The sequence below is a fragment of the Mustela lutreola genome, chromosome 3 (genome assembly GCF_030435805.1).
Source record: "Mustela lutreola isolate mMusLut2 chromosome 3, mMusLut2.pri, whole genome shotgun sequence".
In the NCBI taxonomy this organism is placed as follows: Eukaryota; Metazoa; Chordata; class Mammalia; order Carnivora; family Mustelidae; genus Mustela; species Mustela lutreola.
The window spans coordinates 100,052,327-100,078,952 of NC_081292.1; the positions used below are offsets into that span (position 1 = coordinate 100,052,327).

Consider the following 26,626-nt stretch of genomic DNA (forward strand, 5'->3'; position numbering starts at 1 on the left):
TGTTATTATTGCACTCAAGTGGACTAAGATAGCCACTCACATTCAGTGTGTATAGAACCCACCCTTGAAACCTGTACCTTCTTTAAGGTACATCATTTTTACAGTTGCAGAAGCCAAAAATCTTGGAGTTATTCCTCTCTCTCTTTCCATAACCACTCAGTCAGCAACTCCCACTCTACCTTCGAAATACATTCAGACTGGAACCACTGTTCATCACCTTTACCCCACCACGCTGATAAAGCCAGCATTTCTCAACTGGAGTGCTGCAATGGCTGCCCTTGACCTTTTAAAGGTTATCTTTAACACAGCAGCTAGTGTAGAGTGACATTTTAATATTGAATCAGATTGTCATTTCTCTGCTCAAATATCTCCAGCAGTTTTCTATTTCATAATAAAATTCAAAGTTTTTGCAATAGCTTACAAGGCTCTACATCAGTGGTTCTCAAACCTGACCATCAGCATCTTGCGGAGGACAAGACTGTTGTGTCCCTAAGTTTTGATTCAGGTCTGCGGTGGAGCCTCATACTTCCCATTTGTGCCTCTCTAATCAGTTTGAACGTTTCCGTCTGATGTTGATGCAGGCAGGGGACCCTATTTGAGAACCACTAATCTACATGTATAGTAGTAGGTACCGGGTCTTCTCCCCCACTTCTTGCAGCCACATGGCTCCCCTCTCAGCTTCCTGTTAGAGACCAAATCTGTGTGGTCGAGTCCTAGGCTCACACTGCTTCTCCTTTGGGATTTACATAGGACACTGCTTCACTTTTTCAGAACTTTTGCTCCAATAACACCGGCTGAGAGAGACATTCTTTTTTTTCCTGTAAACTCTCCCGATTTTTTTTATTTTTTAAAAATTTAAAGTCGGGTCGCCTGGGTGGCTCACTGGGTTAAGCCGCTGCCTTCGGCTCAGGTCGTTATCTCAGGGTCCTGGGATCGAGTCCCGCATGGGCCTCTCTGCTCAGCAGGGAGCCTGCTTCCTCCTCTCTCTCTCTTTCTCTGCCTGCCTCTCCATCTACTTGTGATCTTGGTCTGGCAAATAAATAAAATCTTTTTAAAAATTTTAAATTCAGGGGCGCCTGGGTGGCTCAGTGGGTTAAGCCACTGCCTTCGGCTCAGGTCATGATCTCAGGGTCCTGGGATCGAGCCCCGCATCGGGCTCTCTGCTCAGCAGGGAGCCTGCTTCCTTCTCTCTCTCTCTGCCTGCCTCTCTGCCTACTTGTGATCTCTCTCTGTCAAATAAATAAATAAAATCTTTTAAAAAAAAAATTTTAAATTCAATTAACATATCATGTTTCATCGGTCTTCTATAATTCCCAGTGCTCATTACAACACATATGCTCCCCAATGTCCACCACGAAGTTACCCCAGAGAGAGGCAGGCGTTCTGAGGTCACTCTGTTTTATTTCTTCTCGGAGCTCTTAACGCCATTAACTCTTCACGCCCACATCTCTTTCAGAATTTACGTTCCAGCCGCCAGGGCCTTACTTTGTTCACTGTCCTACCCCGGCGGCTAAAAACAGTGCCTGGACTCTCATAAACATGCCCAATAAATATTTCACTAACTACAGGAAGGAATGGAAGGGGGAAAGGGCCTGCGGCAGAAGAACCCAACGGAGAAAACGCAGTCGCGAAGTTCTCCCGAACACTCCGCGACCCGCAGCTCAGAGGCGGGACTTCCTGTGCGTTTGCCGAAGGAGCTTCCGGTGTGGAGGGGAAGCTCCCTTGAGAACATCCGCCGCAGGGACCCGGAGGCACCGGCTGTTAGGTGCTGTCGTTGCCATGGGCAAAAGAGACCGGGGGGATCGCGGTGAGACGTGGCGCGGGCGCCCGGGCCTGCTTGCGTTCGCTGTCCACATTGTCTTGTGTCGTAGCTGCTCTGGGCTTCGCAGCGGCTGCCGACCCCCCAGTGTCTCGGACTGTACATGCGGTCGGGACAGGCCGCTGGGGCTGGGGAGATCCTTGACCTTTGGGCGCCTTGTGTCGTGGCCTGGGTGGGAGGCGTTTGAGGGAGAGGACGCCAGCAACACGCAGGTGGCTCTTGGGTAGGAGTGTGTGGCGTTTGTGAAATATGGCAGCTACCAGGCTTCCTCGAAATGCCTCTAGGCAGTGCGGAGAGATCCCTCGCTTCCTCCTGCTGGGCTCACTTCTGTGTCCGTACCTGCAGATAAGAAGAAATCCAAGAAGCGGCACTACGAGGATGAGGAAGAAGATGAAGACGACGTCCCTGGGAACGACTCCCAGGAAGCGGTCCCCTCGGCGGCCGGGAAGCAGGTGGATGAGTCCGGCACCAAAGTGGATGAATATGGAGCCAAGGACTACAGACTGCAGATGCCGCTGAAGGACGACCACACCTCGAGGCCTCTCTGGGTGGTAAGCATACCCTCACCTAGGGCAGGACCGAGAGTTTGTAAACCCAAAATAGAAATGCAGAGTACTACTCTCCAGAGCTGGCCGGGAGAGAGCTTTCATACGTAATGTTGGAGTATATAGGAATGCGCAGGTGTGGCACACATGTGCTGGCTACGCTTGGGCTCCCTTCATCTCCAGCCCTCCTCTGACTCACCTTCCCTCTATTTCTACCGCATGCGTCGAAATACTTTTTTATTACCAAATAAATGCCATGTACTGTGTAATATGTTAGTTCCTCATTTAAAAAAATTAATGGAAATTATATACATGCTAGGCAGCTCTTTTGCTTAACTTGAAGTAATTAATACTCTACATTCATTCAGAACCTGGCCAAAAGTTACCTTGAGGATAGCCAATGAGGTGGGCTTTCCCTGTGAAGAACACTGGGAAGCAGCTACTGACTTTGGAAACCTGTTCTAGTCCCTTCATTCCTTGTATCTGATTAAAGTAGGTCTTTACAAAAACATCCCGGGAGTTAAAGATCACTTTGTGGGCAGCTTCTCTTTTCTGGATAATGATCTGGGAAGGAGTCTGATACTCTCTGCAACTCATTAATTTCTGTGTCTGTTGTGTCCATTTGGTGTTTCTTAGGCTCCTGATGGCCACATCTTCTTAGAAGCCTTCTCTCCAGTTTACAGATATGCTCAAGACTTCCTGGTGGCCATTGCAGAGCCAGTGTGCCGACCAACCCACGTGCATGAGTACAAATTAACTGCCTACTCCCTGTATGCAGCTGTCAGTGTTGGGTTACAAACTAGTGACATCACCGAGTACCTCAGGAAGCTCAGCAAGACGGGAGTCCCTGATGGAATTATTCAATTTATTAAGGCAAGTGGAGGCTAAGGCTGGCTCTTTTGCCTTCCTTGCTAATGTAATAATAGTGGGGACAGATACTACACATTGTGAGCCTGTGGCAGTCATGAAAATGCCATTCAGATCTCATGTGGGGAGCACGCATAACTGATTACCCCAGCTTCTACTCTTCTGGATCCAGTGTGGTGGTAATGCTGAGGCCACACTCTCCATGAACTTTTCTGATACAATGGGTACTAATACACTGGGGATACTAATTCAGCCCTTTTGGCCAGGGTTATTTGGGAATGAAGCCTAAAGTGAATGGTGTTTTCGGCTGAAAACTTCAAAACTCCTTCAAAACTCATATGCTGAAGTCGTAACTCCTATAATGTGGATTATATTTGGAATAAGGAAGTAATTAAGGTTGCATGAGGTCACAGAAGTGGGGCCCTGATCCAATAAGATTAGCATCCTTTTAAGAAGAGTCAACCAGAAAGTTTATGTGCTCTCTTTCTCTTTGTATGTGCACAAGGAAAAGGTCAAACAAGCACATACCTGAAAAGGTAGTCAGGAAGCCTTAACTAGAAACTAATCACTGGCAACTTGATTGTCGACTTCTGGAAATGTTTCTTTTGGTAAATCACCCAGTCTGTAGTGTTCTGTAATGCAGCTGAGTAGACTAGTTATAACTGGTAAACTTTCTAGGCTGAATACTGCATGGGACCAGTGGTCAACAAATTCTGTTTGGGAACATCAAAAAGAACTTCCAAGTGTTGAAGTGGCTAGGGTTCCATATGAAGAACAGTTGAACATGCTTGGGTTTGTCCTAAGAGATAGATGAATGCCATTCAGTAGAGATGGACAGTGACGTTTGTTGTCCTTGGCTGTTCTAAAGGGAGTTGGATTTAGACCCCCAAATCTGGAGTGGCAGGTGAGTGCCACAGGCATCCAGTACAGTAAAGCATCCAATCTCAGAGAAGCCGACAGGGGCTCTGGTGAGAGTTTTCTCTTCTCCTAATGTGGAAAGGTGTGTAGGGAGAAGGGCTTGCACCTTGCTGGAATGAACCCTGTATCAGCGCACTGTCTCTGCTCAGTCTTGGTTGGGAGCTGCCTGCAGGAATGTAGGTGTTGGTACAACACAGTGGTAGATCCAGAAGGGCAGCAACAGGGGCAGGTCACAGCCTGAGTGTCAAATTTCCATGGCCACCACACAACCTCTCCTGCGTTCCATTCTGAAGATGGTTGGGAACCTGGAAGATTTTTTAGCTATATTCTCTTCCGTCAAAAAGCTTACATTCTAGTTGGGGAAATAGGAACATTGGTGAGGAAGTTGGGAGGCTTTGCATTTAATTTATGCAGCCATTACTGAACCCTCACTCTGCCAGCTTTGTGCTGGCTGCTGTAATAATGCTGGTGTGGCTGGATGAACTGTTGGGTTAGGGTGGGGCCTGTGGGAATGGAGAAGAAAGGGGAAAAGAAAATAAAAGAAAGATTTTGTATAGCATTTTATAAATCAAGGGATGTGTATCAGAAAGAGCCAGGCAAGAGCAAGGTTTTACTCTCAAAAGTAGAGGTTAATAAGAAAAAGCTCAGTTTAGGTAGGACTAACATCTTTAGTATTGCACATTGGGCTTTCCTAAAGTAAAATGAATTCTTTGCTTGGTAAAGTAGTAAGACATGCCCATTAGTGAATGTGTCCTGAATGAGTTTCGTGTTGCTAATTGTGCCTGTTTGATGTCACTCCTTGCAGTTGTGTACTGTCAGCTATGGAAAAGTCAAGCTGGTCCTGAAGCACAACAGGTAAAGGATTCTGTGAGAGGCCCACCCGTGGCACATTCACTCTGCTCATAGAAGGGGGCAAGGAGCACATGTCTGTGAACCGTCTGTCTTCACTAGCACCTACTCTCATGAGCAAGGGGATAAAAGGAATAAGCAAAGTGAAGTGACTATTTACTGGCTACTTTGTTCCCCCTGGCAGTGGAGCTGGAACTCAGACCCCTCCTTATTTGACTTTAAAGCAGGGTTTTGCTTCTTATTTGCTATATCTTGGCCAGTAGCTCATAGCTCAGATTTGGCCAAGGCTGTGGGAGAGTAAGAGCAGAGAAAGGCACACAGCCACTATTTCCAGACCATCTGATCAAATAAGCAACAGAACGTTCTGGAAATGGTGTACTGGTCACTAGTTACCTCCTTTATCGCTTCTTGCAGGTATTTTGTTGAAAGTTCCCACCCTGATGTCATCCAGCATCTTCTCCAGGATCCAGTGATCCGGGAATGCCGTCTACGGAACTCTGAGGGGGAGGCTACAGAGCTCATCACAGAGACCTTCACCAGCAAGTCTGCCGTATGTGGCCTCCTGGGTCACCCTCTGGGGTGGGAGCATTTGGGATGTCAGCTCTCTCAAGGATGGTTAGTGTAGCATTTGCAACCTTGGGACCCTATAGTCTTCTTACAGCTACGGTTCCCCTTGCAACTTTGGCTCTTGCCTGGTAGCAGGAGGGCTTATTGTCATACAGAGGTCTGGATCCCGCCTTGCTCTTAGAGACGAGATCGGACGTGTTCAGGGTGGTATGGCCGTAGACCCGCCTTGCTCTTACAGATTGCCAAGACTGCTGAAGGCAGTGGTGGGCCTTCCACTTCCCGGTTGACAGATCCACAGAGTAAATCCGACATCCCCACGGACCTGTTTGATTTTTATGAACAAATGGACAAGGATGAGGAAGAAGAAGAAGAGACCCAGACAGTGTCTTTTGAAGTTAAGCAGGTTAGTGAATGTATCCCTGCCTAAGCTGACCCAGCCCTGCATGGTCTCTGCAGTGTGTAGGAGACCAGGTCCCCATCTCTTCTTGTATTGCTTTCTCCTTTTTGACATCTGTGGGTTGTAGCCTCCTAATTGACTTAGTCCTGAGTGTCCTTTCCTCAGGCTGGTGTGGCAGTCATAGAGAGATGTAGGAAATGGCCCCTTGGATTATGTACAGTTTATCAGCTTGGTTTGGATTTAAGATTATAAAACCTCTTTCATGCTCACTCCCCAGGAAATGATTGAGGAACTCCAGAAACGTTGCATCCATCTGGAGTACCCTTTGTTGGCAGAATATGACTTCCGGAATGATTCTGTTAACCCTGACATCAACATTGACCTGAAACCCACAGCTGTCCTTAGACCTTATCAGGAGAAGAGCCTGCGGAAGATGTTTGGGAATGGACGTGCCCGTTCTGGGGTCATTGTGCTTCCTTGTGGTGAGTGGCACCTGCGTGAAGAAGGAGGTCAGGCTCTTCTGTCTTGGTCTGCCAGCTTCCCTTCACTCTCCTGTGTGTGCCTTTCTCTAAATCACACCTGGACAGGGAGCAGTGAAGGTCAGATGGCTCCCTGATTCATTACTTAACAAAAGTTTGAGTGCCTGTGGTATGCAGAGTGCTGACCTCAGCGGTGAAGATATATTGGTGGATAGAATAGCACTTCTGATCTCATGGAGCTTGTTTTGGTGGTAGAGAGAGACGGAGGATAAACAAATCAATTAAGCCAAGTGTCAGACCTTGGGCACTGGAGAAGAGGGAAGGATCAGCAGTTAGTGAGGTGGAGAAGGTGCTGTTTTAAACACTGGGGCTAGGGTCTTGTTCCTTGTAATCAGTCTTGTGAGTCGTGTGTATATAGAGACCTCCTAGCACAGAAACTTTGCTTGCCTGTTCCTGGATGGCTTATTACAGTGGACATGTCTAAGAAGGGGCAGTACAGTCCCCTTGTTATCTGTCTGATATCATTTGTCCTAAGTCATGTCAGGTCCTGACCAGTGTTCTTGGCCAGAGGTCACAACAGATTCACCTGGGGGCCCTTCTTCAGACTTAAGGAGGTTAGAATTTCCAGGGGAGAGGCCGGTGCGTTTAGGTTCTTCTTTTTTTTTGTTGTTTAAATCAGCCTGGGAGATTTTGATGGACATACCTGGTAAGAAAAGAATTTCTGTTTAAAGGAAGAGCTTGATTTTTATCTTGATCTTCAAATGGTGGGTGATAGTAAACTTGGAAGCCCTGGAATTTCACTTCTGTCTGTGTCAGTAATGTCCGCCTTTCCTGTATTCCTGAGCTTTCAGTCCAGCATGCCCTCTGGTCGCAGCTGCCTTTTACAGAGCCCTCAAATGTGTAGTCCGTGTGCCCCAGCAGCGCCACCTCCCCATGGCTTGGGCACATTATCCTCAGCTTTCCTTTTCTCACGTTCAAAATGGCAACAATAAGAGTGTCACTCACCTCTGGTTTGTTTTGAGATTTCAACATTTGAACTGAATTCATGGAAAATGTTAGAGTAGGGCCTAGGGCTTGTCTCTTTTAATTCTCATGTTCGGCATGAGCTGGGCATATCTCCTTTTTATAAGAAATAAAACAGGTGGGACGCCTGGGTGGCTCAGTTGGTTAAGCAGCTGCCTTCGGCTCAGGTCATGATCCCAGCGTCCTGGGATCGAGTCCCACATCGGGCTACTTGCTCTGCAGGGAGCCTGCTTCTCCCTCTGACTCTGCCTTCCACTCTGTCTGCCTGTGCTCGCTCTCACTCTCTCTCTCTCTTACAAATAAATAAATAAAATCTTAAAAAAAAAAAAAAAAAGAAAGAAAGAAAACAGGTTTGGGGCGCCTGGGTGGCTCAGTGGGTTAAAGCCTCTGCCTTCGGCTCAGGTCGTGATTCCAGGGTCCTGGGATCAAGCCCCGCATCGGGCTCTCTGTTCAGCAGGGAGCCCGCTTCCTCCTCTCTCTCTGCCTGCTTCTCTGCCTGCTTGTGATCTCTGTCTGTCAAATAAATAAACAAAATCTTTAAAAAAAAAAAAAAGAAAGAAAGAAAACAGGCTCTGGAGCAGTAAGTTCCCCCAGAATATCAGCTGTGAGGATTATTACAGGTAATTCGCCCAGATTCATGTGTTGATGGGTCATTCTGTCTGTCTGTATCCATTGCTACCTGGCCTTTGGTTTCTCATAGGTGCTGGGAAGTCCCTGGTTGGCGTGACAGCTGCATGCACTGTGAGAAAGCGCTGTCTGGTGCTGGGCAACTCCGCTGTGTCTGTGGAGCAGTGGAAAGCCCAATTCAAAATGTGGTCCACCATTGACGACAGCCAGATCTGCCGCTTCACCTCCGACGCCAAGGACAAGCCCATAGGCTGCTCCATTGCCATTAGCACCTACTCCATGCTGGGCCATACCACCAAAAGGTCCTGGGAGGCTGAGCGAGTCATGGAGTGGCTCAAAACTCAGGAATGGGGCCTCATGATCCTGGATGAAGTCCATACCATACCAGGTAAGGAGACTGAGAGCTGAGCTGCCTGCTCATTGCAGGGACAGAAATTGATTTCCACTTGTTGGGTTGAGGGAAGGACTGCTGTGTAGTATAACTGTCTTGCTAGAAAGCTTTGCTGCTTCGAGTTTTAAAATAAATCATAAGCTTATGGGGATGGGCGTGAGGGTGGGAGGTGGATGGGTGTATCCCTTCATGGCTTCCTCAGTCATGGGCCCAGAGTAATCATTCAGAAAATGGTATTTCCCTCTTTCCTCCATCTTACTGTTGCAGCTCAGTTTACCCTAAACCCACTGGTTTGTGGTGCCATGAAAACTGCACCAGGAGCACTGAAGTCCTTGCTGTAATGGTGTTCGTTTTATTTGAAGCCTGAAGTATTGATTCTTAATATATTATAGAAGCTTTACTTCTCCAAGTGTTGCAGGCAATCTTTTTTTTTTTTTTTTTAAGATTTTTATTTATTTATTTGACAGAGAGAGATCACAAGTAGGCAGAGAGACAGGCAGAGCGAGAGAGAGGAGGAAGCAGGCTCCCTGCTGAGCAGAGAGCCCGATGTGGGACTCGATCTCGGGACCCCGAGATCATGACCCGAGCCGAAGGCAGCGGCTTTTTTTTTTTTTTTTAAAGAATAGCTATATTGATACTGATCCACTGATAAAATCCACCCTTTATAAGCATACAATTCGATTCTTAGTTAATTTGTGGACTTGTGCAGCTGTCACCGTGATCCAGATTTAGAACCTCTGTCTCATACTCAGTTTGGTCAGTGCTTTCACCCCCAGCCCCAAGGACCATTGAGGTACTTCCTGTCTCTGTGGATTTGCCTTTTCTGGAAATACCCTATTAATAGAATCATATAGTACGTATTTTCTTATGTGTACCTGGTCTTACTTTGCATGATGATTTATCCCTATTACATGTATTGATAGTGTCTTCCCTTTTATTGCTGAGTAGTAATCAAGACAAATAATTTTTGATGAAACAAGTGAAGGGGGAAAGCCCTGATAAGTTAAGAAGTATAAATTAGAGATTTCTCTTAATAAATGAAATCAGAGGCATTTTCACATAGAATATTCAAAATATGGCCAAAGTGGCCCTAGCATCCATTCTTTTCAGTGCAGTGAGAGCCTCTCCGGTGCTCTTGGATGTCTGAACATAACTAGAGGTGTTCACAGCAAGCCGGGTAGGGATCAGAGGTCTTTTGGGTTGAAGGAACAGGGCATTAGTCCTGAGGTGGGAGAGTACTTGGCATGGTCCAATCCATGGTCCACCATGGCAAGGTGACCATGTGGTGGGAGGGATATAGACAAGAAGAGTCCAAGCTAAGGTTAGAGAGAGGCAGACAGGATGGAGTGAGGGCCAAATGCCATAGGACCACATAGGTCACTCTAGGGTCTTTGGCTTGTACTATGGTGGGAAGCCATTTGAGGGATTTGAGCAGAGGATGACATGATCTCATTTATGTCTATAAAAATACTGTTCTGGCTGCTCTACTGAAAATAGACTTAAAGAGGCATGGTCTAGTAGAAGCAGCTAGATGGATCCCCACAAGAGTAAGAATAAAGGTAATCTACTTCTGGATGTGTTGTGAGGGTGAAGCTGACAGGCTGGATGTGGGATCTGAGAGAAAGAAAAATCAAGGACAATAGTAAGGTTTTGGGCTTGAGTAATTGGAAGGAAGGAGTGGCCATTAATTGAGATGTTGAAAGCCATAGAAGGAACAGGTTTGAAGAGTGCTGAGTGGGAGTTAGGCTTTAGACATAATCATTTGATTGCCAGTTAGACATTCTGACAGCAGCAAAGATGTTAGAAAATGGACAAGGGAGAAGAATAGACATTTTACTAGACAGAGTGTACAGATGCCAGGAAGCATTGGAAGAGATGTTCCACATCATTAGCCCTGAGGGAAATGCAGATTAATACCATGAGATGAGATGCCACTTCACACACATAACAGTGGCTACAGTGAAAAAATACTGACAATAATGAATACCGATGAGAGACCAGAGCAGCTGGCATGTATCACTAGAGGAATCTCAGAATGTAGTCACTGGGAAAGTTGGGCATTTTCTTAGAAAATTGGCATATGACTCAGCAGGCCCACCCCTGGGCATACATCCTAGAGAGTGAAAGCTTAGGTTCACACAAAAACTTGCTCCTGAATGTTTATAGTGGCTCTAGTCAGAGTCTCCAAAACCTGGAGTTTTGAAGAATGCCCAGCAGTGGGTGACCAGACAGACAAACGGGTCCATCCCTCCCTTGGAACGCTACCTCAGCCATGAAACAGGACACATGGTTGCTGCGTGCAACAGCTTAGATAAATCTCCAGAGGTATGTGCTGAGTGAAATTAACCCATCTCAGGAGGTTATATAGTGTATGGTGCCTTTAGAAAGCCTAAAGGATAGTGATGGAGAGCAGATCAGTGGGTGCCAGGGGTTGAGGAGGGTGTGACAGTAAAGGGAGAGCACAAGGGAATGTTGGGGTAATGTGTTGGCCCATATCCTGATTATAGTGGTGGTCACACAAATCCGTATGTGTGTTAAAATTTATAGAACCAATCCTACCCACCCACTTACCAGTTTTACTGTGTGCTAATTAAAAAACTAAAAAAGTTTGGAAACAGGGGACATTGGGTCTGATTCGATTGGAATTTGGTGACCTAGAGAATTACATCCTACAGATGAATTTGAAATTGCCATGTAGCGGTTTAGGTGGAGGCTATGTTTGAAGTTTGGGAAAACTTGAAGCTTTCTGCTTGAGTGTGTATTTAGTTTATGTTTATGTTCCTCTTCAGCCTGTGTCTCAGGTCCCAGAGGGTGGCTATCAGGCCACAAAATTTCACTCTTGCCGTGGGTGTCTATGTGTGTCTCTTTCTTCCCTGGTTCAATGGGTCAGTTTGTCTCTGGCTGGGTAGGAGAGTAAAACCAATAGCTGTAAAGAATTCTGACTTCAATCTTGTGAGCCCCTTGGCTTGGCCACACTTGCTGGACCAGAGAGCCGATGTTAAATAAGGGAATTCTAGTAAATCACAGTAAGTTTTGTGATTGTTAAACGTCTATCACATTGGATTAGGTAGAAAGATAAATCTTTGAGATCTATCTCAAAAGGTAGTTTGCTGGGATGCCTGGGTGGCTCAGTTGGTTAAGCAGCTGCCTTCGGCTCTGGTCGTGAGCCCAGCGTCCTGGGATCAAGTACCGCATCAGGCTCTTTGCTTAGCAGGGAGCCTGCTTCTCCCTCTGCCTCTACCTGCCACTCTGTCTGCCTGTGCTCACTCTCTCTGACAAATAAATAAATAAAATCTTAAAAAAAAAAAAGTTAGTTTGCTGTGTTGTTTTATACATCTTCCAAAAAGAGTCCTCTTGGGTCACTGTATTAATATGAAATTTACAACTGCAGGATTTACATATATTAAGTGCTTACTGCATGCAAGACACCGTGCCAATTTCATTATTTTAGCAAGTAATTATTAAGAACCCACTAAGTGTCAGGCACTGTGCTTGGACTGGAGATGAAGTGGGAGGGACAAAAATACTACACAAATAATGTTAAATAACAACTGTGACATAACATACAGTGAAATAAGTCATACCTACAAAGTGTGTATTGTGATTCTGTTTATACAAAGTTTGGGTGACTGAAGTTGGATCGTGGTTGCATTGAGGGAGAGTGCTGGTATTGACAGGAGGGGTCAGAGGAGAGACTTATCTTGACCTGGGTGATTTCACAGGCACGTACCTGTGTAAAGATTTGTCAAGCCATGCACTATATCATATGTGAGTTCTTCTTCCTGATAGCCATATGACTGTTAGAGAATGTGGTAGTGGGACATGACCTGTTTGCAGGGCAGATTCCACAGGAAAGCCTTCTTTCTGGCTGCAGAGTGTCCAGGCAGGGTCAAGACTCGTGCTTCCTTTGGGCTGATAGAATCTCTGGGCTGTCTGGTGCTGCCTCCCTGGCTCTAGCATTAGGTCGGTGTCTCCATTGCCTTGGCTGCCATGCCCTTATGACATGAGAAACCTGGTCTGGGGTCCTAGGCTACCCTTTTCTGGACAGCACAGTCCTCAGACATAACTGCGCATCTGGTCTTCATCTTCCAAGTGTATGTGCAAACTATGTTAGGCTTGGAAGACCTGGTACTTGGGGGTTAGGCAATCGTCTGCTGTTTTGCTATTAGGACATTTTTGGCTTGTGTTCTGGTGCAGTCTGAACCCTCTTTCCTCAAATAGTTAACATCTGTTTCTGTGGTATCACTAACCTCACCTTTAATTGCATTAGAAGATAAGCATGACTCAGGTATTTTAACATTCTTTCAGAGTATTAGAATTTCAATTAATTAATTAATTAATTTTTGATAGTTGTCAATCTTTCTTCTATTTTATTCAGCATGAATAAACAATTCCCTCCTAGATTATATAATGTGGAAGGATTTGGGGGAGTTTGGAGTAGAGTCACAGACAAAACACACAAAAAGGGTGGGAACAATGGGTAGAGTAAATAGTCAAGCAGGCTTTCCTTCCTTTGTAACCACACTAGAGGGAGACGCAGAATGGTTTCCTTGGGTGACAAACTCATTTCCCAAATACGAACTTACTGTGCTATATTGGTAATGATTTTGAATCACTGGCTCTAGTTTTTCTGATTCTTGCCTTAAATAAGAGGAAATATCTAGCTAGTAATGACTACCCCATTTATAAGGATTTTTAAAAGATGAGCTCATGGAAACCCACGGTCGGGTTTTTTGAAATTAATGTCTCATACCCACTTTTGTGTGAAGAATTATAACATTCCAAAGAGAGAAAGACAGGATTGCTGGTTGGGATTAATCTAATTGGAAAAGTATGAAGGGGGTTTCCAAGGCAGGTCAGGGTGCCTGGGGTTTCATGTCTCCCTGTTTTCTCCTTGGTCTCTGGGAAGGTGGTGGGAAGCCAAGCAGATCCAGCTCCTACATTCCTTTGATCCCCCATTTCCCCAGCCATCTTCCTGTAATCTGGGTACAAGTTTTAGGATGAGCAAATTCCTTGCATCCTTTAGATCTCAGTGGTGTTTTAAGTGTTGTAGGTCATGTTTCAAATTGCCATTTGTGCTCCTGCTGGTAGCTTAACTGCTTCAAGGAAGGATCCTGGGGTTCCCTAACTTGGAGCTTCCCTAAAGCTATTTCTCCCTTATGTTCTCTTTTTCTTCCTTCTTTTGAACAGGTCTGAAAGTGATGATTAAGCGTTCTTGACTAGTCAGTCTTGTCTAGAGCCAGATTCCTGTGATTCAGAAACCTGGGGGTTAGCCCTTGTAGTGTCCCAAGCCAGTGTGAAGTTGCAAGGCTGGGTATGGTCCTTGAGCATTTAAAAAAATGACAGTGTGAATGCACGGATTGTCTTCCTAGCCAAGATGTTCCGACGGGTGCTCACCATCGTACAGGCCCACTGCAAGCTGGGTTTGACCGCAACCCTTGTCCGGGAAGATGACAAAATCGTCGATTTGAATTTTCTGATTGGGCCCAAACTCTATGAAGCCAACTGGATGGAGCTGCAGAACAACGGCTACATCGCCAAAGTCCAGTGCGCTGAGGTAGCTGGCTCCTTCCCAGGACTGTCTCCAAGGGAGGGACTCCCCCAGGGTTCAGGAAAAGGGATCAGGTCCGCTCCCCATGGGCAGATACACAGGTCAGGACTTGTGGAAAAGTGCTGCCACCTCATCCTCTTGCCTTATCCCCACTGTGTGGTGGGCAGTGTTCTTCCCACTCTGCAGACTCGGGAAGCAGAATCACATTGATGCAGGCTCAAGTCGGGGTGGTAATTCAGACTGGTTTGACTCCAGACTCCATGGTTGTCCTCTTCTCTGGGAGTGAGCACCTCAGACTGTTCCCACCCATCCCCCCTTGAGGGATTTTTGGGTGGTGCTGTATGGGCAACTGTCCAGACCCACCCTAGTGTCTAAGCCTCTTGGTTTTGATGCCCCTAGAAGGCACCTGTGACTTAGATCATTTATTTCTGAACACACTGGGAAATTCACTGTCCCAGTCTTATTCTGTAGTGAATACCTGCACAGGTGAAATGCCTGAAGTAAATGTTCAGAGGTAAGTCTTCTCACAGGAACAACAGCACTCTGAAGTGACTGTCACTCACTGGCTAGGGTAGGGTGGCCTCTGTCCTGAAAGGGCAGAAGGGGTCCCCTTAGGTAGTGGTAAGTGTGAAGAACCTGTGCAGGTGGACTTGCTCTGCTGAAAACTTCCCTACCCTGTAGTTTCATCTTCATAATCGGCACCCATTTTATGACGCAGAGCATTGCTGATATGTGTGAGCCCCCCTGTTCCTCTCCAGTTGCTTCTCTCCTCCCCCTGCTTGTGGAACTTGGGTTTGTCACTCTTTCGCTTCCCTTTATTATTTTATTTCCTGTGTAAATTTCTCTCATCTTTTTGTTTAGCTTTGCCTTAAAAATAAGTCTTTAGGGATGCTTGGGTGGCTCAATTAGTTAAGTGTCTGCCTTCAGCTCATGTCACTTGAGATGGAGCCCTGCTAGGTTGACTCAATAGATGGAGTTGGGCAGTATGAGTGCGTTTCTCCATAGCAGTGCTGTGCATAGACTTGTGTGTGAAGGGGTGGTCTACACAGGAGGGATTACTTGGACCCCTAGTTAAGAACCTGATTTCCCTTGCTTGGAGCTGTTGTAAAAGTAATTCCCTGGATATCAATGCATTTAAAAATCTATGTGTTAAGAGATAAATATGAGAGTGTCCTGGTTCACCATTAGGTATTTGATTTGTGTGTGTGTGTTTACATATATATAGATGGATGGATGGATGGATGAGAGAGGGAGGGAGGAAGGAAGGAAGTGGGGAGGGGCAGAGGGAAAGGGAGGGAGAGGGAATCTTAAGCAGGCTCCAAGCCCAGCTTAGAGCCTGATGTGAGGCTTGATCTCACAACCTGAGCCGAAATAAAGAGTCTAATGCTTAACCGACTAGAGCCACCCAGGTATCCTTTTTTAATTTATTTTAAAGCTAGTGCTGCTAAATGAATGGTCTTCAAAAGTTTCTAGTCATGTGATGTTTCAGCGTGGAAACTGACCCTTGGTTCTTACTGTGCCACAGGTTTGGTGCCCAATGTCTCCTGAATTTTACCGGGAGTATGTGGCAATCAAAACCAAGAAACGAATCTTGCTGTACACCATGAACCCCAACAAATTCAGAGCTTGCCAGTTTCTGATCAAGTTTCATGAAAGGAGGAATGACAAGATTATTGTCTTTGCTGACAATGTGTTTGCCCTGAAGGAATATGCCATTAGGCTGAACAAGTAAGAATTGAAAAGTTGGAGTTATTGCCAGGCAGCTTATTTTTCTCAAGCCAGAGAACAGAAGTGCTCCGTTTTTGTTGTTTGTTTGTTTCCTCTTCCTCTCCTGAAGCTCTCAGGAACTTCTTAGGATCTAAAGGTCTGGTTCTGTGGCCCCAGTCCTAGGAACCAGGTAAGCCAGTCAGACTTAGTGGTCATACTCAGAGGTCAGAACATATAGAAAGGGAGCCCGGTCACCCTCAGCCCAGGGATTAGGGGCTAGATTTGTACTGCTTTGGTGGGACACCATCTTTGAGCTGGGCTCCAAAGGTGGGCAGAAGTTGGCATCTGGAGTGGCAGGACAAGTAAGCATCCTGGTAGAGCTAAGGTCAGACTGTATGGGCCAGGGGCCAGGAAAGCCAAGCTGACTCGGCCAGCATCCCAACTATGGCCCTGCATCTAGAAAGAGCTTCTCAGGAATCACCAGCAGTGTCTTCACTGGCCACAGTCCCTCTGGATTCTGTGTTAGCACTACTTGTGTAGACATGAAACTTAGATCGAGGGATGCTGACTCAGGAGAAAGCATAAACAAAGAAAAAAGGAAAAAGTAAGGGAGGGAATCCTAAAGAGAATGATGACCAGAATGTTGGCTGAGGGTCTGTGGCCACTCATTTTTATGGGCCTCCTCTTGATATTCTTGAGGCTTCCTATCCCCTGATGTGCTTTCAGGATAATTGAGGGGGTGATTCTGTGGCCTTCCTAATACAGCTTCATTCTTCTCTAGACCCTATATCTATGGTCCTACATCCCAAGGAGAGAGGATGCAGATACTCCAGAATTTCAAGCACAACCCCAAAATCAACACCATCTTCATATCCAAGGTCTGTGTGGCATGCAGGGTGTCCCCCAGGCTAGGGGGACACTGGGGGATTTCTAGACATTGAATTCATGTTTATTGAAGGGACATTATGGGTCAGTTTTCATTCCCATGTTTCTGTGTCTGGGGACAGAGGAATGCTTCCTGATGGGTAGGAGGAGCTGATGCAGGCCTCAGTATACTGTGGATAATCTGTAAAGTCTCTTTGCTTGACTGACATTTTTCCTGCTTCTTTTGGGGATATGGGGATTTAAAATTATATTTTATTTATCTAAGGGGGGAAACTTTCATTACCTATTCTGGCCAAAGTAGGCATTTAGATGAGGTTCTCTTTGTGGCTCCTAGTGTGTCCTGATGGTGGGTGATGAATATAAGCATGATAGAAACTCATGATACAAACTCATCACCCAGCTTGGTGATGCTCTTAGAAGCTGTGGCCCAACAGTGGAGAGTGGTCATTCAGATTAGAACAGAACCAAAGCTCAAAATAAATGAGATTTACTAATAAGGTGACCATGGCTGGGTCAGTAATGCCAAACTGTGATATGTCCTTGGGAATCTTGGTGGTAGGAACCCTCAAGTGGAACCTGTTACCTGGAGCCAGACCCATCCCTGTGTGGACAGTGACCCCTACCAGGTCATGTGTCCTGCACATGCCAGTGGTTTCATTGACCTCCAGCTGATAGCGTGGATGGTTTTTTTTTTCCCCCTAAAGATTTTATTTATTTATTTGACAGAGATCACAAGTAGGCAGAGAGGCAGGCAAGTAGGCTCCCTGCTGAGCAGAGTGCCCGATGTGGGGTTCGATCCCAGGACCCTGAGATCATGACCTGAGTCGAAGACAGAGGCTTTAACCCACTGAGCCACCGAGGTGCCCCGGAGAGTATGGATGGCTTTGTGCAGACATATTTCTGTAGCAAAAAAGGAGAGGGGTCATTTATAGATAATGTTGATAGGGCCTTCTTATCTCCGGGCCCCAGGGGCCCATACTGGCAATGTTGCTGAGACAGCTCATGGGGTCTGTGGGTCTTGACAGCTTCTTTAGGAAAGCTCTCGGGAGAATTCACACTAGGTCCTAGAGGACCGCCTGCATCTGCAGGACTCTGGTACTGTGAGAAGAGGATGGTGATTATCTTTCTTAATTACTGGAAAGTTTAAATTCAGAGCCAGTTGATTTTTTTTTTTATCTTTGTCCCAAATAAAAAACCTTCCCAGACTTACAGCTGTTTTCATTTCTGTAGGTGGGTGACACATCGTTTGATCTGCCAGAAGCAAATGTTCTCATTCAGATCTCATCTCATGGTGGCTCCCGGCGGCAGGAGGCCCAGAGGTTGGGGCGAGTGCTCCGAGCCAAAAAAGGTAAAGGTGGTCCTACCTCTTCTGCTCCAGGAAGTCTTTCCTTTTGAACCACTTTGGTTAGGAAGAGGGTAGGGCTAAGCTGCCTATGTGTTCATGGTGGCAAGGTTGTGCCCCTGGGCCTAGTAGATTCTGCAGGGAGGGATCCCAGAGTAAGGACCAAGATCTGCTTGGTTCTTATTATTTCTTGTGCCTTGGGGTTGCTATGTGGATATTTTCCCTGGAAGCTGCTTGGTTCACATGGATATCCTCTCAGCTGGATGCTTGCTTTGGTAGATAGTAAGAGGAGCCAGGAGCAAAGTGTATAATGGTGTAGACATAGAGGGAGAAAGTAGAGCTGGGCCACCAGTGTGGTCTAGGAGCTGGAGCTGTACCCTGGACCTTGAGTCAGGAGTAAGGGGAAGGCTTGGGCACCCACGGATGGCTTCTTTACACACCACCTGGGAAGAGCCCCACCCTGGGCGGCAGCTTGCAGCAGGGCTGGTACATGTTCAGCACTTGAGGACTCTGGAGGTTGGAGTCTGTGCCTGATTATTGTGGTAGAAGGACCCAGACCCTAACAGTGGGCATGGCAGGCACTGAAGATGCTGCTTAGAGATGGCCACGGCTCTCCTTAGGCAGGCCCTGAGACAGGGACACAGGCCTTGTCCTCAGGCCTTGCTTTCCTTTTCTAGGAGACAGCCGGACTGCTAGGGTGTTAGTGGAAACAAGGTTAGTGGGTGTATGTTGGAATTGTACTGTATTAGAATATGTGTAAGAGGGGCTAACTGTATTTAATATGGAGGCAGGGCACGTTAGTAGAAAGAACATGCATGTGGACACCAGGCCAACCTTGTAACCTTGGGCAGGTAGTTTGCCCCTCTGAGCCTTGCATTTATATCCAGAGTGGGAGTGACATCCTGTCTTACCCAGCATTTGAGGAGTGAGCCTTATGTAACAGAATATAGGAAGCTGTTGGGTAAATTGCAGCTTTTATAAGCTGAAAGGAATATAATCTGAAAGGAATATAATTCCTGACTTATGCCTTACTCACCACCTCCCAAAAAAGAAACAAATCTAACCTGAAAACCACTTTGAATTTGAGTAGAATTTTTTTTTTTTTAAATACTCGTTGAGAAAAGGTATTTGGCTGCTTTCTTTGCATCTCTGAGCTCTTGTAAGACTAAGAAACAGTTGAATTCAGAGGCAGTACATAGATACAGAATGTGCTGACAGTTGAACTGTGAAGCAAAAATCTGCAGATAGTCCAGAGGCATCAGCTTTTATAGGGTACAGTATTCTCTGTCCTAATTTCTGTGATAATTCTGTCCTAGGTTTTCTCTTTGAGCTGTTTTTTTTTCTTAATAACTTTATTGAGATAGAGTTCACATACCATACAATTGATCCATTGGAAGGGTCTAATTCAGTGGTTTTTCCCTTCGCTTTCCTTTTCTGTTCCCTTCCCTTTTCTTTCTTTCTTTCTTTCTTTCTTTCTTCCTTTCTTCCTTTCTTCCTTTCTTTCTTTCTTTACTTTCTTTCTTTACTTTCTTTCTAGCATGAGTGTGCAGTCGGGTCCGGAGGGGCAGAGGGAGAGGGAGGAATTGTAAGGAGGCTCTACACCCAGTGTGGAGCCTGACTTGGGGCTCCATCTCAAGATGCCGACTGAGATCATGACCTGAGCCAAATTGAACCCTTAACCAACTGAGCCACCCAGGTGCCGCCAGTGGTTTTTAATATAATTGCAAAGTGTGTAACCATTACCATAGGTTGTGTTTAGAATATTCTCATCACTGCAGAGAAGAAGCCCTTTCCCACTGCCAGTCACGCCTTTCTCCTTGTCTCCTAGCCCCAACTGCAGGCAATCATGACTCTGTTTTTACCTTGATAAACGTGCCCATTATAGACATGGCATACATGCAGAATCATGCAGTCCGGGTCCTCTGCGACTGACTTCTTTCACTACCGTGATGTTTTCAAAAGGGTCCTCTATAGTAGCATGTAGTTTTTAAGATTTTTTTTATTTATATGAGAGAGAGAGAGAGTGCGCACACACAAATGGGGAGAGGGGTCAGAGGGAGAGGAAGATGCAGACTCTCCTTTGAGCAGGGAACCCAATCCTGGAACCCCAGGATTGACCTGAGCTGAAGGCAGCTGCTTAACTGGCTGAGCCACCCAGGTGCCCCAGTACTTCCCTCTTTTTATTGCTGAATAATCCTCCATTGAGCAGACATACCACACATCTTGTTTGTTTGTTCTTCTTTTGATGGACACTTGTGTTGTTTCTACTTTTCAGTTCTTAGGAATACTGCTGCTGTGAAATTCATATGCAAATTTTTGTGAATATATGTTTTTAGTTCTGTTGGGTATATATCCAGGAGTAGATTATTGGGTCAGCTGTGGTAGCTCTCTGTTTAACATTTTAATTATCTGCCAGACTATCTTCCAAAACAGCTGTACCATTTTACACTCTATCAGCAGTGTATGAGGAATCCAGTTTCTCTACATCCTTGACAATTGGTGTAATTATCTCTTTTGTTTCAGGCCATCTGAGGGAGGGCTAGGGTGTACCTCACTGTGATTATGGTTTGCATTTCCCAAATGATGACTGATGATGTTGGGCACTTTCCATGGGCTTATTGGCCATTTGTAGATTTTCTTTGGAGAAATGTCTGTTCAGATCCTTTGCCCTTTTTATAATTAGGTCATTTGCTTTTTCATTGTTGATTTGTAATGTGATTTATATATAGTCCAAATACAAATCCCCTATCAGGTACATGCTTTGTAAATATCTTCTCCCATTCTGTGGGTTGTCTTTTTACTTTCATGGTGGTGTCCTTTAAGCACAAATGTTTTTAATTTTGATGAAGTGCCCAAACAAAGTCAGGGCTGTTTGCCCCTTGCCTGCAAAGCTTTCCCACTACATTACAGTTGGCCCTTGAATAACATGGGTTTGGACTGTGAGGGATTTTTTTGATAACTGTAGTGCAGTAAGTGTATTTTCTTTTCTTTACAGTTTTCTTAATAATGTTTTCTCTAGCTTATTTTATACTAAAAATAGTATGTAACACATACAAGTCAATCAACTGTTTATGTTATTGGTAAGCAGGCCTGTCAGCAGTAGGCTCTGAGTAGTTAAGTTTTGGGGGAGTCAGAAGTTACATGTGGTGCCCCTAACTCTCATGTTGTTCAGAGGTTGGCTGTACTTACTTTCGAGCCCTGGACCCTTGGTTCCTGGCACTGTAACAGCTAATGTTGTCCTTTCTCCTTTCTTCTCTTAAGGGATGGTTGCTGAGGAGTACAATGCCTTCTTCTACTCATTGGTGTCCCAGGACACACAGGAAATGGCTTATTCAACCAAGAGGCAGAGGTTTTTGGTAGATCAGGGTTATAGCTTTAAGGTATGTATTCAATTGATCTCTGGTCAGAATAGAACTAAGGCTCTTTAGTACCCATGCCTCCAGGAGAAGTAGGAACTGCTATTGGCACCGGTGTGGGACAAAGCTCAGACAGACACAGAACATTAGGGCATTGGAAGCCCTGCCTCAGGTTCCCTTTATCTCGGCATGAGTTGCCAGGGACTTTGAGGGAAAATATTGTTCGGGGTCCCTTCCTGCACCCAGCTTCCCACAGTGAATGGTCAAAGAGTGGCGCCTCGGAAGCAAGGGGCTTGGATTGTGTACTTGTTAACATTTAGAGTTGTCTTACAAAAAGAATGTTAGTTGTCAGTGGGAAAAGTGCTAGCCTCGCAGGACTAGAGATGCCATGGAGCTATGGCCATCACTGTGCCGCCATGAGCCCCTTGGGGTTACTTTCCTGTACTGGCAATGGTTGTCAGCCAAAGCTTTAGGATATCCTGTTGTTCACAGACCTGATTTGTAGTATGAGGAAGGCTGCGATGGGGTTCCCCTCCAGGTACCTCGGAGAGCCCTTCCTTTAGTCAGCTGGTGAGCTAGGGCCTCAGTGGGCCTCACGCTGGAGCTGTCCGCATGCGACGAACTGGTGGTTATACAGCTTCAGAGATGCTGAAGCTTTGGCTGACCTCCATCAGCAGAGGTGTTTGCTCTCCTTCCTGTTTATGTCAGGACTTAGTGTCCCTAAAGATTTTTATTTGTGGGAGTGAATGGGGGTACTGGAGGCAGGTAACTAAAGGACGCCCCTAGAACATGCAGGTTCCCAGGTTCTTGGTTTACAAAAGACTACAGGCTGCCTTTTCAGATGCTTTTGATTATGTGTTTTTATATGTGTTGGTAAGTTCCCATTATTAGCCATAGACCAGAGGTCAGGGCTGACTAGCCCCTCCTTTCTTAGCCAGAAGCAGTGACAGTTTCAGACCTCTCCTGCTGAGCTGGAGAATAGGATATTTGGCCATATTTTAAAGGATTTGCATGATGCCTTTTTATGTACCTATAAAAAATATGCGATGGTGGCAGCATTCATATCTCCTTATCCCTTGAGAGTTAAGGATGACACAAGCACCAAATCCAGGAGTGTTCTAGGTTGTTTGAAAGGTGAGCTGGACAGAAAGGCACCTTGGGCATGTGATTGTCTGTGTTTTTTTGGGCTGCCCTTGCCTTCCTTGCCTTCAACACTGCTTACCGAGAGCTGCCAGGTTAGAGTTCCTAGAATCAGTACCCTGCAGTTCCCAGAGTGACTGGGCCAGGGTAGACATGGCAGGTATCTGTACTCCAGGTCTGTGGCAACTTGAAGGGCTCAGCCACATCCCTACTTCTGGGACTTTTCTTTTAATTAAAATGACGAGAAGAACTTAAGGGAGGAAAATAATTCCTCTACACCAATCAGTCCAGGCTTTCTTCAGGGATATGTAGGCAGTGTAGTAAGTAACCCCCAAGAAAGGTAAACCAAATCTCCACCATGCTGTTCTCTTGCTCTCTTAGAAAAAATTTTGTAAATCCACCTCAACAGGCTCCCATTTCTAAGTGTTCCCTCCCACTGGAAGCCCTGGCTGCCAAGCCCAGGAGGCGGAAGACCCCTGACAGGCTGTGCCTGTCAGTCTTTGGTCCCTTCCTTTATCTGGTGCAAGATGGAAAACTGCCAGAAGGGACATTTTAGAGTTGCTGAGGCTCCTGTTGATCTGTTGTAAGTGATCATGTATCTGCTGTTTGAAGAGTAGTTTTCTCTGGAATTTCCTTCCCTCTTCTGCCCTACAGTTAGTAGTTAAGCTCATTGTCTCAGATGGCTCCGAAGCTGGTCTCTGGAGTGCCAGGGAGGAGCTCTCCGTTGTTAGTCACCTGCTCAGCTGGGCCTAACAGAGGGAAAACAAAAGGGGACATGGGGCCTGTGGCTTTCGGCTCTACAGGTGATCACAAAGCTTGCTGGCATGGAGGACGAGGAGCTGGCATTTTCCACGAGAGAAGAGCAGCAGCAGCTCTTACAGAAAGTCCTGGCAGCCACTGACCTGGATGCTGAGGAAGAGGTGGTGGCAGGAGAATTTGGCTCCAGATCCAGCCAGGTGAGTGAATGGGTGAGGTTGCAGGTGTCAGTACTCCCAAAGGACAGGAGTCTTATGTACACGCATGTACTTAGTTGTGTGTGAGTGCACGTGCACCTGTGTGACCTTTGTAAAAACTTGGAAAACCCAGGAAGCTGCAGAGAAGAGAGTAACAGAAACAGCCCCCATTAGCGTTTTGGTGCGAATCCTTCCTTCCTTAACATATTGTTTAACATGGCCAAGTCCACGGTGGCTGTAGCTGGCCTCCTGCTCCGTTCCCCTCACAGTCTGGTCTGAGTTTTGTTAATTCCTTGAGGTTGCAACCCAGAATATCACAGGTGGCCCCAGGCTTACACCAGGGTGGCTGTGGGAGGAGGTGTTGCAGCCTGGGCCCGTCATCTGGGGCCTTGGGCAGGTCACTTCAGCTCTAGCTCCCAGTTATAGAGCTGAGCCTTCCAGCCTGTAAGGTGGGTCTGAGGATGAGCTCACATTGTAGTTTGTTTATCTTGAAACCTTTAGAGTTCTCTGAAGATAGTGAATTATCCATTTATTCTGCAAATACTGACTGAATGCCTGCCATGTGCCAGGCCAATATAATGTGGTATAATTAATGAAAGTACCATTATGGCAGTTCCGATTAGCCCTTCCAAGAGAAAAGTACAGTTTAGTCAGTTCTTTGGAAACAAATTAAATTGATATTAGATCCAAAAGGTGAGCAATGGTTGGGACAAAGAAAGAAAATCAGCGTCCCCCGGGGAAGTGCTGCTCTTCTTCCAGCCAGAGGCCATTCTCCCAAATGTGGGGGCTGGACCCCGCTCTGGGCACTTTCCGTGGATGGATGCTTCAGGGAAATTTCTTGCCTCTATGTGCTAAAGCCATTCCTACCAACCAGTGAGTCACCTAATGTCAGGCTGTTGAAGGAATTAATCAGTGCCTGTCAGCATACTTGGCTTGTAATCTGGTACAAGTAGTGTGCCAGGCTCTGGGTCAGACCATTGCCTGTGTGATATCTGTTCACACCACTTATATCAAGATGGGTGAGGCTATCTCCATCTTATAGATGAGTTCACTGAGGCTCAGACACTCAGTGTTTGTCCAAAGTCATCCAGCAAGAGATAGAGCCAAGATTCATGCCCAGGGCTTTCTGGATTTCCACATGATTCAGAGCCTAATGGTAGAGCCTTAAGGTGTTGGGGGACTGATGCCCTCGTTGAAAAATTCTTTTTATAAATTGGCATTAAGAGAGGCAGAGTAGCATTGTGGTTAAGAATAGGGAATCTGAAGCCAGCTGCCTGGGTTCAAGTCGCATCTCTTAAAGAGCTGTGTGAGCTTGGACAAGTTACTTCATCTCTTAGTGCCTCAGTTTCCTCATCTGTAAGATGGGGATTACAATAATTGTGAGGATTGGATGAATTAACACATGTAAATATGTATACAATGCCTGAGACACAATAGGGGTCAATAAATGTTCTTAAAAAATTAGTATTTATTAGACTTAAAAACATTACAGAACTTATTAGGATTATAAATGTTATAAAAGGAGTGTCTTTTCCCTTGGAAGCTAACTGTGGGCTGGGTTCCCCTGCAGGTATCTCGGCGCTTTGGCACCATGAGCTCCATGTCTGGGGCTGACGACACCGTGTACATGGAGTACCATTCGGCTCGGAGCAAGGCTTCCACGAAACACGTGCACCCGCTTTTCAAGCGCTTCAGGAAATGACATCCGTAGGGTCACATGGATGAGGGCTGGGTCCTTGGTACCAACATCAGATAGGGATTTTCCACATCCTTATTCTTTGCTCTAGCATTGGCCATAGTGATCTAGAGGCAATGTTTGTTAACTGTGTTGAGGAAAATGGATCAAGACCTTGGTTCTGTCTTCATGGGTCATCCAGGGCTTAAAGAAAGTTGGGAAACTCTATTTTTGTTTTTTTTTTCCCCCAGACCTCTTTTCAATCATGGGCAGTGGTCATTCCTGTATATAAGTATTTGTAATATTTAAGATGTATTTATCTTAATATTCTAAATAAATAGAAGTGGAGAATTTGACCACTCTTGCTTACAGGTGTTCTGCCTTGTCACAGGCCCTTTTGGTAGCAGGGATTGAGGTATAAGATGGGGCCCATCTCTGAGGAGCTCTACTGGGGAGACACACCCCAAGATAAAGAAGATTTGCTTCTTGGTGTTGAGGCATGGACAGGGCCAAGGCTCAGAGAGAGGGAAGAGCTAGAGCTTCCTATTCACTGTTTAGCCTCTGTGCCTTCCATGCTAGGCACCTCTGTGTGCAGGTCCTCTCGGTCACCTGAAAGCCATCCACGCCTAGGAAGCTACCGTGCACATAGGTCCTACAGTTGGGCTTCTCCGAGAGAGTGACCTCTTACTTCTTCCCCAGATTCATTTTTGATATTGTTGGGAGGCTGGGTTCCTTTTCGAATAGCAGTGTGATGTTCTTGGGTCTTTAATAGCTAGTTCCTTTATTCTGAGAAACATCTTTTTCTCTCTTGTTCTGGGCATGAAAGAAAAGAGGGAAAGAAAAGGCAGGAATGTTTCATAAAAGAGAGACACACAGGCATATATAGGTCACAAAGAATAACTTGTTATTTTGAGGAGGAGGCTTATCCTAATAGGCCATGGTACTTGCACCTGGGGAGTGTTGAAAGCCTGTGCTAAGTAAATAAGGCCTCTAAATTTGGAGTCCCTGCCCACCTTCCCACCACCCCCATGGGGCTTCGCAGCAGCAGCAGCATTCTGTTTCCTGTCATCAGACACACCTCGACGGCTGTTCTGTGAAGCAGCTGCAGACCAGGCATGGGAAGACAGTACCTATTTGATCAGGAGTGCTTTGCAGCAAGAGCCACCTTACCCAAATTCTACTTCTCTGAGCTGACTTTTGGGGCCAAACACTCATAGTCTGGCCAGCAGCTAGCTGCTCTTTGCAAACCCCAGAAATGGCCCGGAGCAGCCAGATCTGAGGTCTGCGCTCAGGCACGTATGCACTAAGGCCTGTAGGGCTGCTCATTACTCACCCTAATGAGCTGGTACCCAAATGTCTGAGCCTTGATCACAACCAGTATTATTTCCAGATTCTTATCTCCTGTTACACCTTTCTGCTTGAGATACTCAATACCAAATACTTCTTGTATCTTCACATTTCTGCCCTTGGTTCTCACTGTTTTCTTGTTCTGTAATCTGTCTACTGATAATGTGGACTTTTACCCAAGCCCTGTG

General features: G+C 46.0%; 1 protein-coding gene across 2 annotated transcripts; it reads left to right on the forward strand.

Annotated features, from left to right (window-relative positions):
• The first annotated feature begins 1,690 nt into the window (after positions 1-1,690).
• On the forward strand, positions 1,691-25,447 carry ERCC3 (ERCC excision repair 3, TFIIH core complex helicase subunit). 2 transcript variants are annotated; one of them, XM_059166564.1, is made up of 15 exons: positions 1,691-1,807; positions 2,165-2,370; positions 3,001-3,237; positions 4,955-5,004; positions 5,413-5,548; positions 5,804-5,968; positions 6,240-6,444; positions 8,165-8,479; positions 13,855-14,039; positions 15,559-15,761; positions 16,522-16,618; positions 17,856-17,973; positions 21,229-21,347; positions 23,267-23,419; positions 24,987-25,447. In XM_059166564.1, exons 1-15 carry the CDS (start codon positions 1,780-1,782, stop codon positions 25,116-25,118), a joined length of 2,349 nt encoding a protein of 782 aa, XP_059022547.1. In that variant the 5' UTR covers positions 1,691-1,779; the 3' UTR covers positions 25,119-25,447. The 2 variants fall into 2 exon arrangements, 1 of the variants encoding a protein (XP_059022547.1); XR_009351801.1 differs by lacking the exon at positions 24,987-25,447 and having other exon boundaries at positions 17,856-17,971; positions 21,226-21,347; positions 23,267-23,405.
• Positions 25,448-26,626: the final 1,179 nt, after the last annotated feature.

What these genes read in the sequence shown, in the direction of transcription:
- ERCC3 (XM_059166564.1), top strand. Translation starts at nt 1,780, where the DNA reads ATGGGCAAAAGAGACCGGGGGGATCGCG. An exon ending in ACACCATCTTCATATCCAAG is followed by an intron (nt 16,619 to 17,855) that starts GTCTGTGTGGCA and finishes TCATTTCTGTAG; the next exon opens with GTGGGTGACACATCGTTTGA. An exon ending in AGTGCTCCGAGCCAAAAAAG is followed by an intron (nt 17,974 to 21,228) that starts GTAAAGGTGGTC and finishes TCTTCTCTTAAG; the next exon opens with GGATGGTTGCTGAGGAGTAC.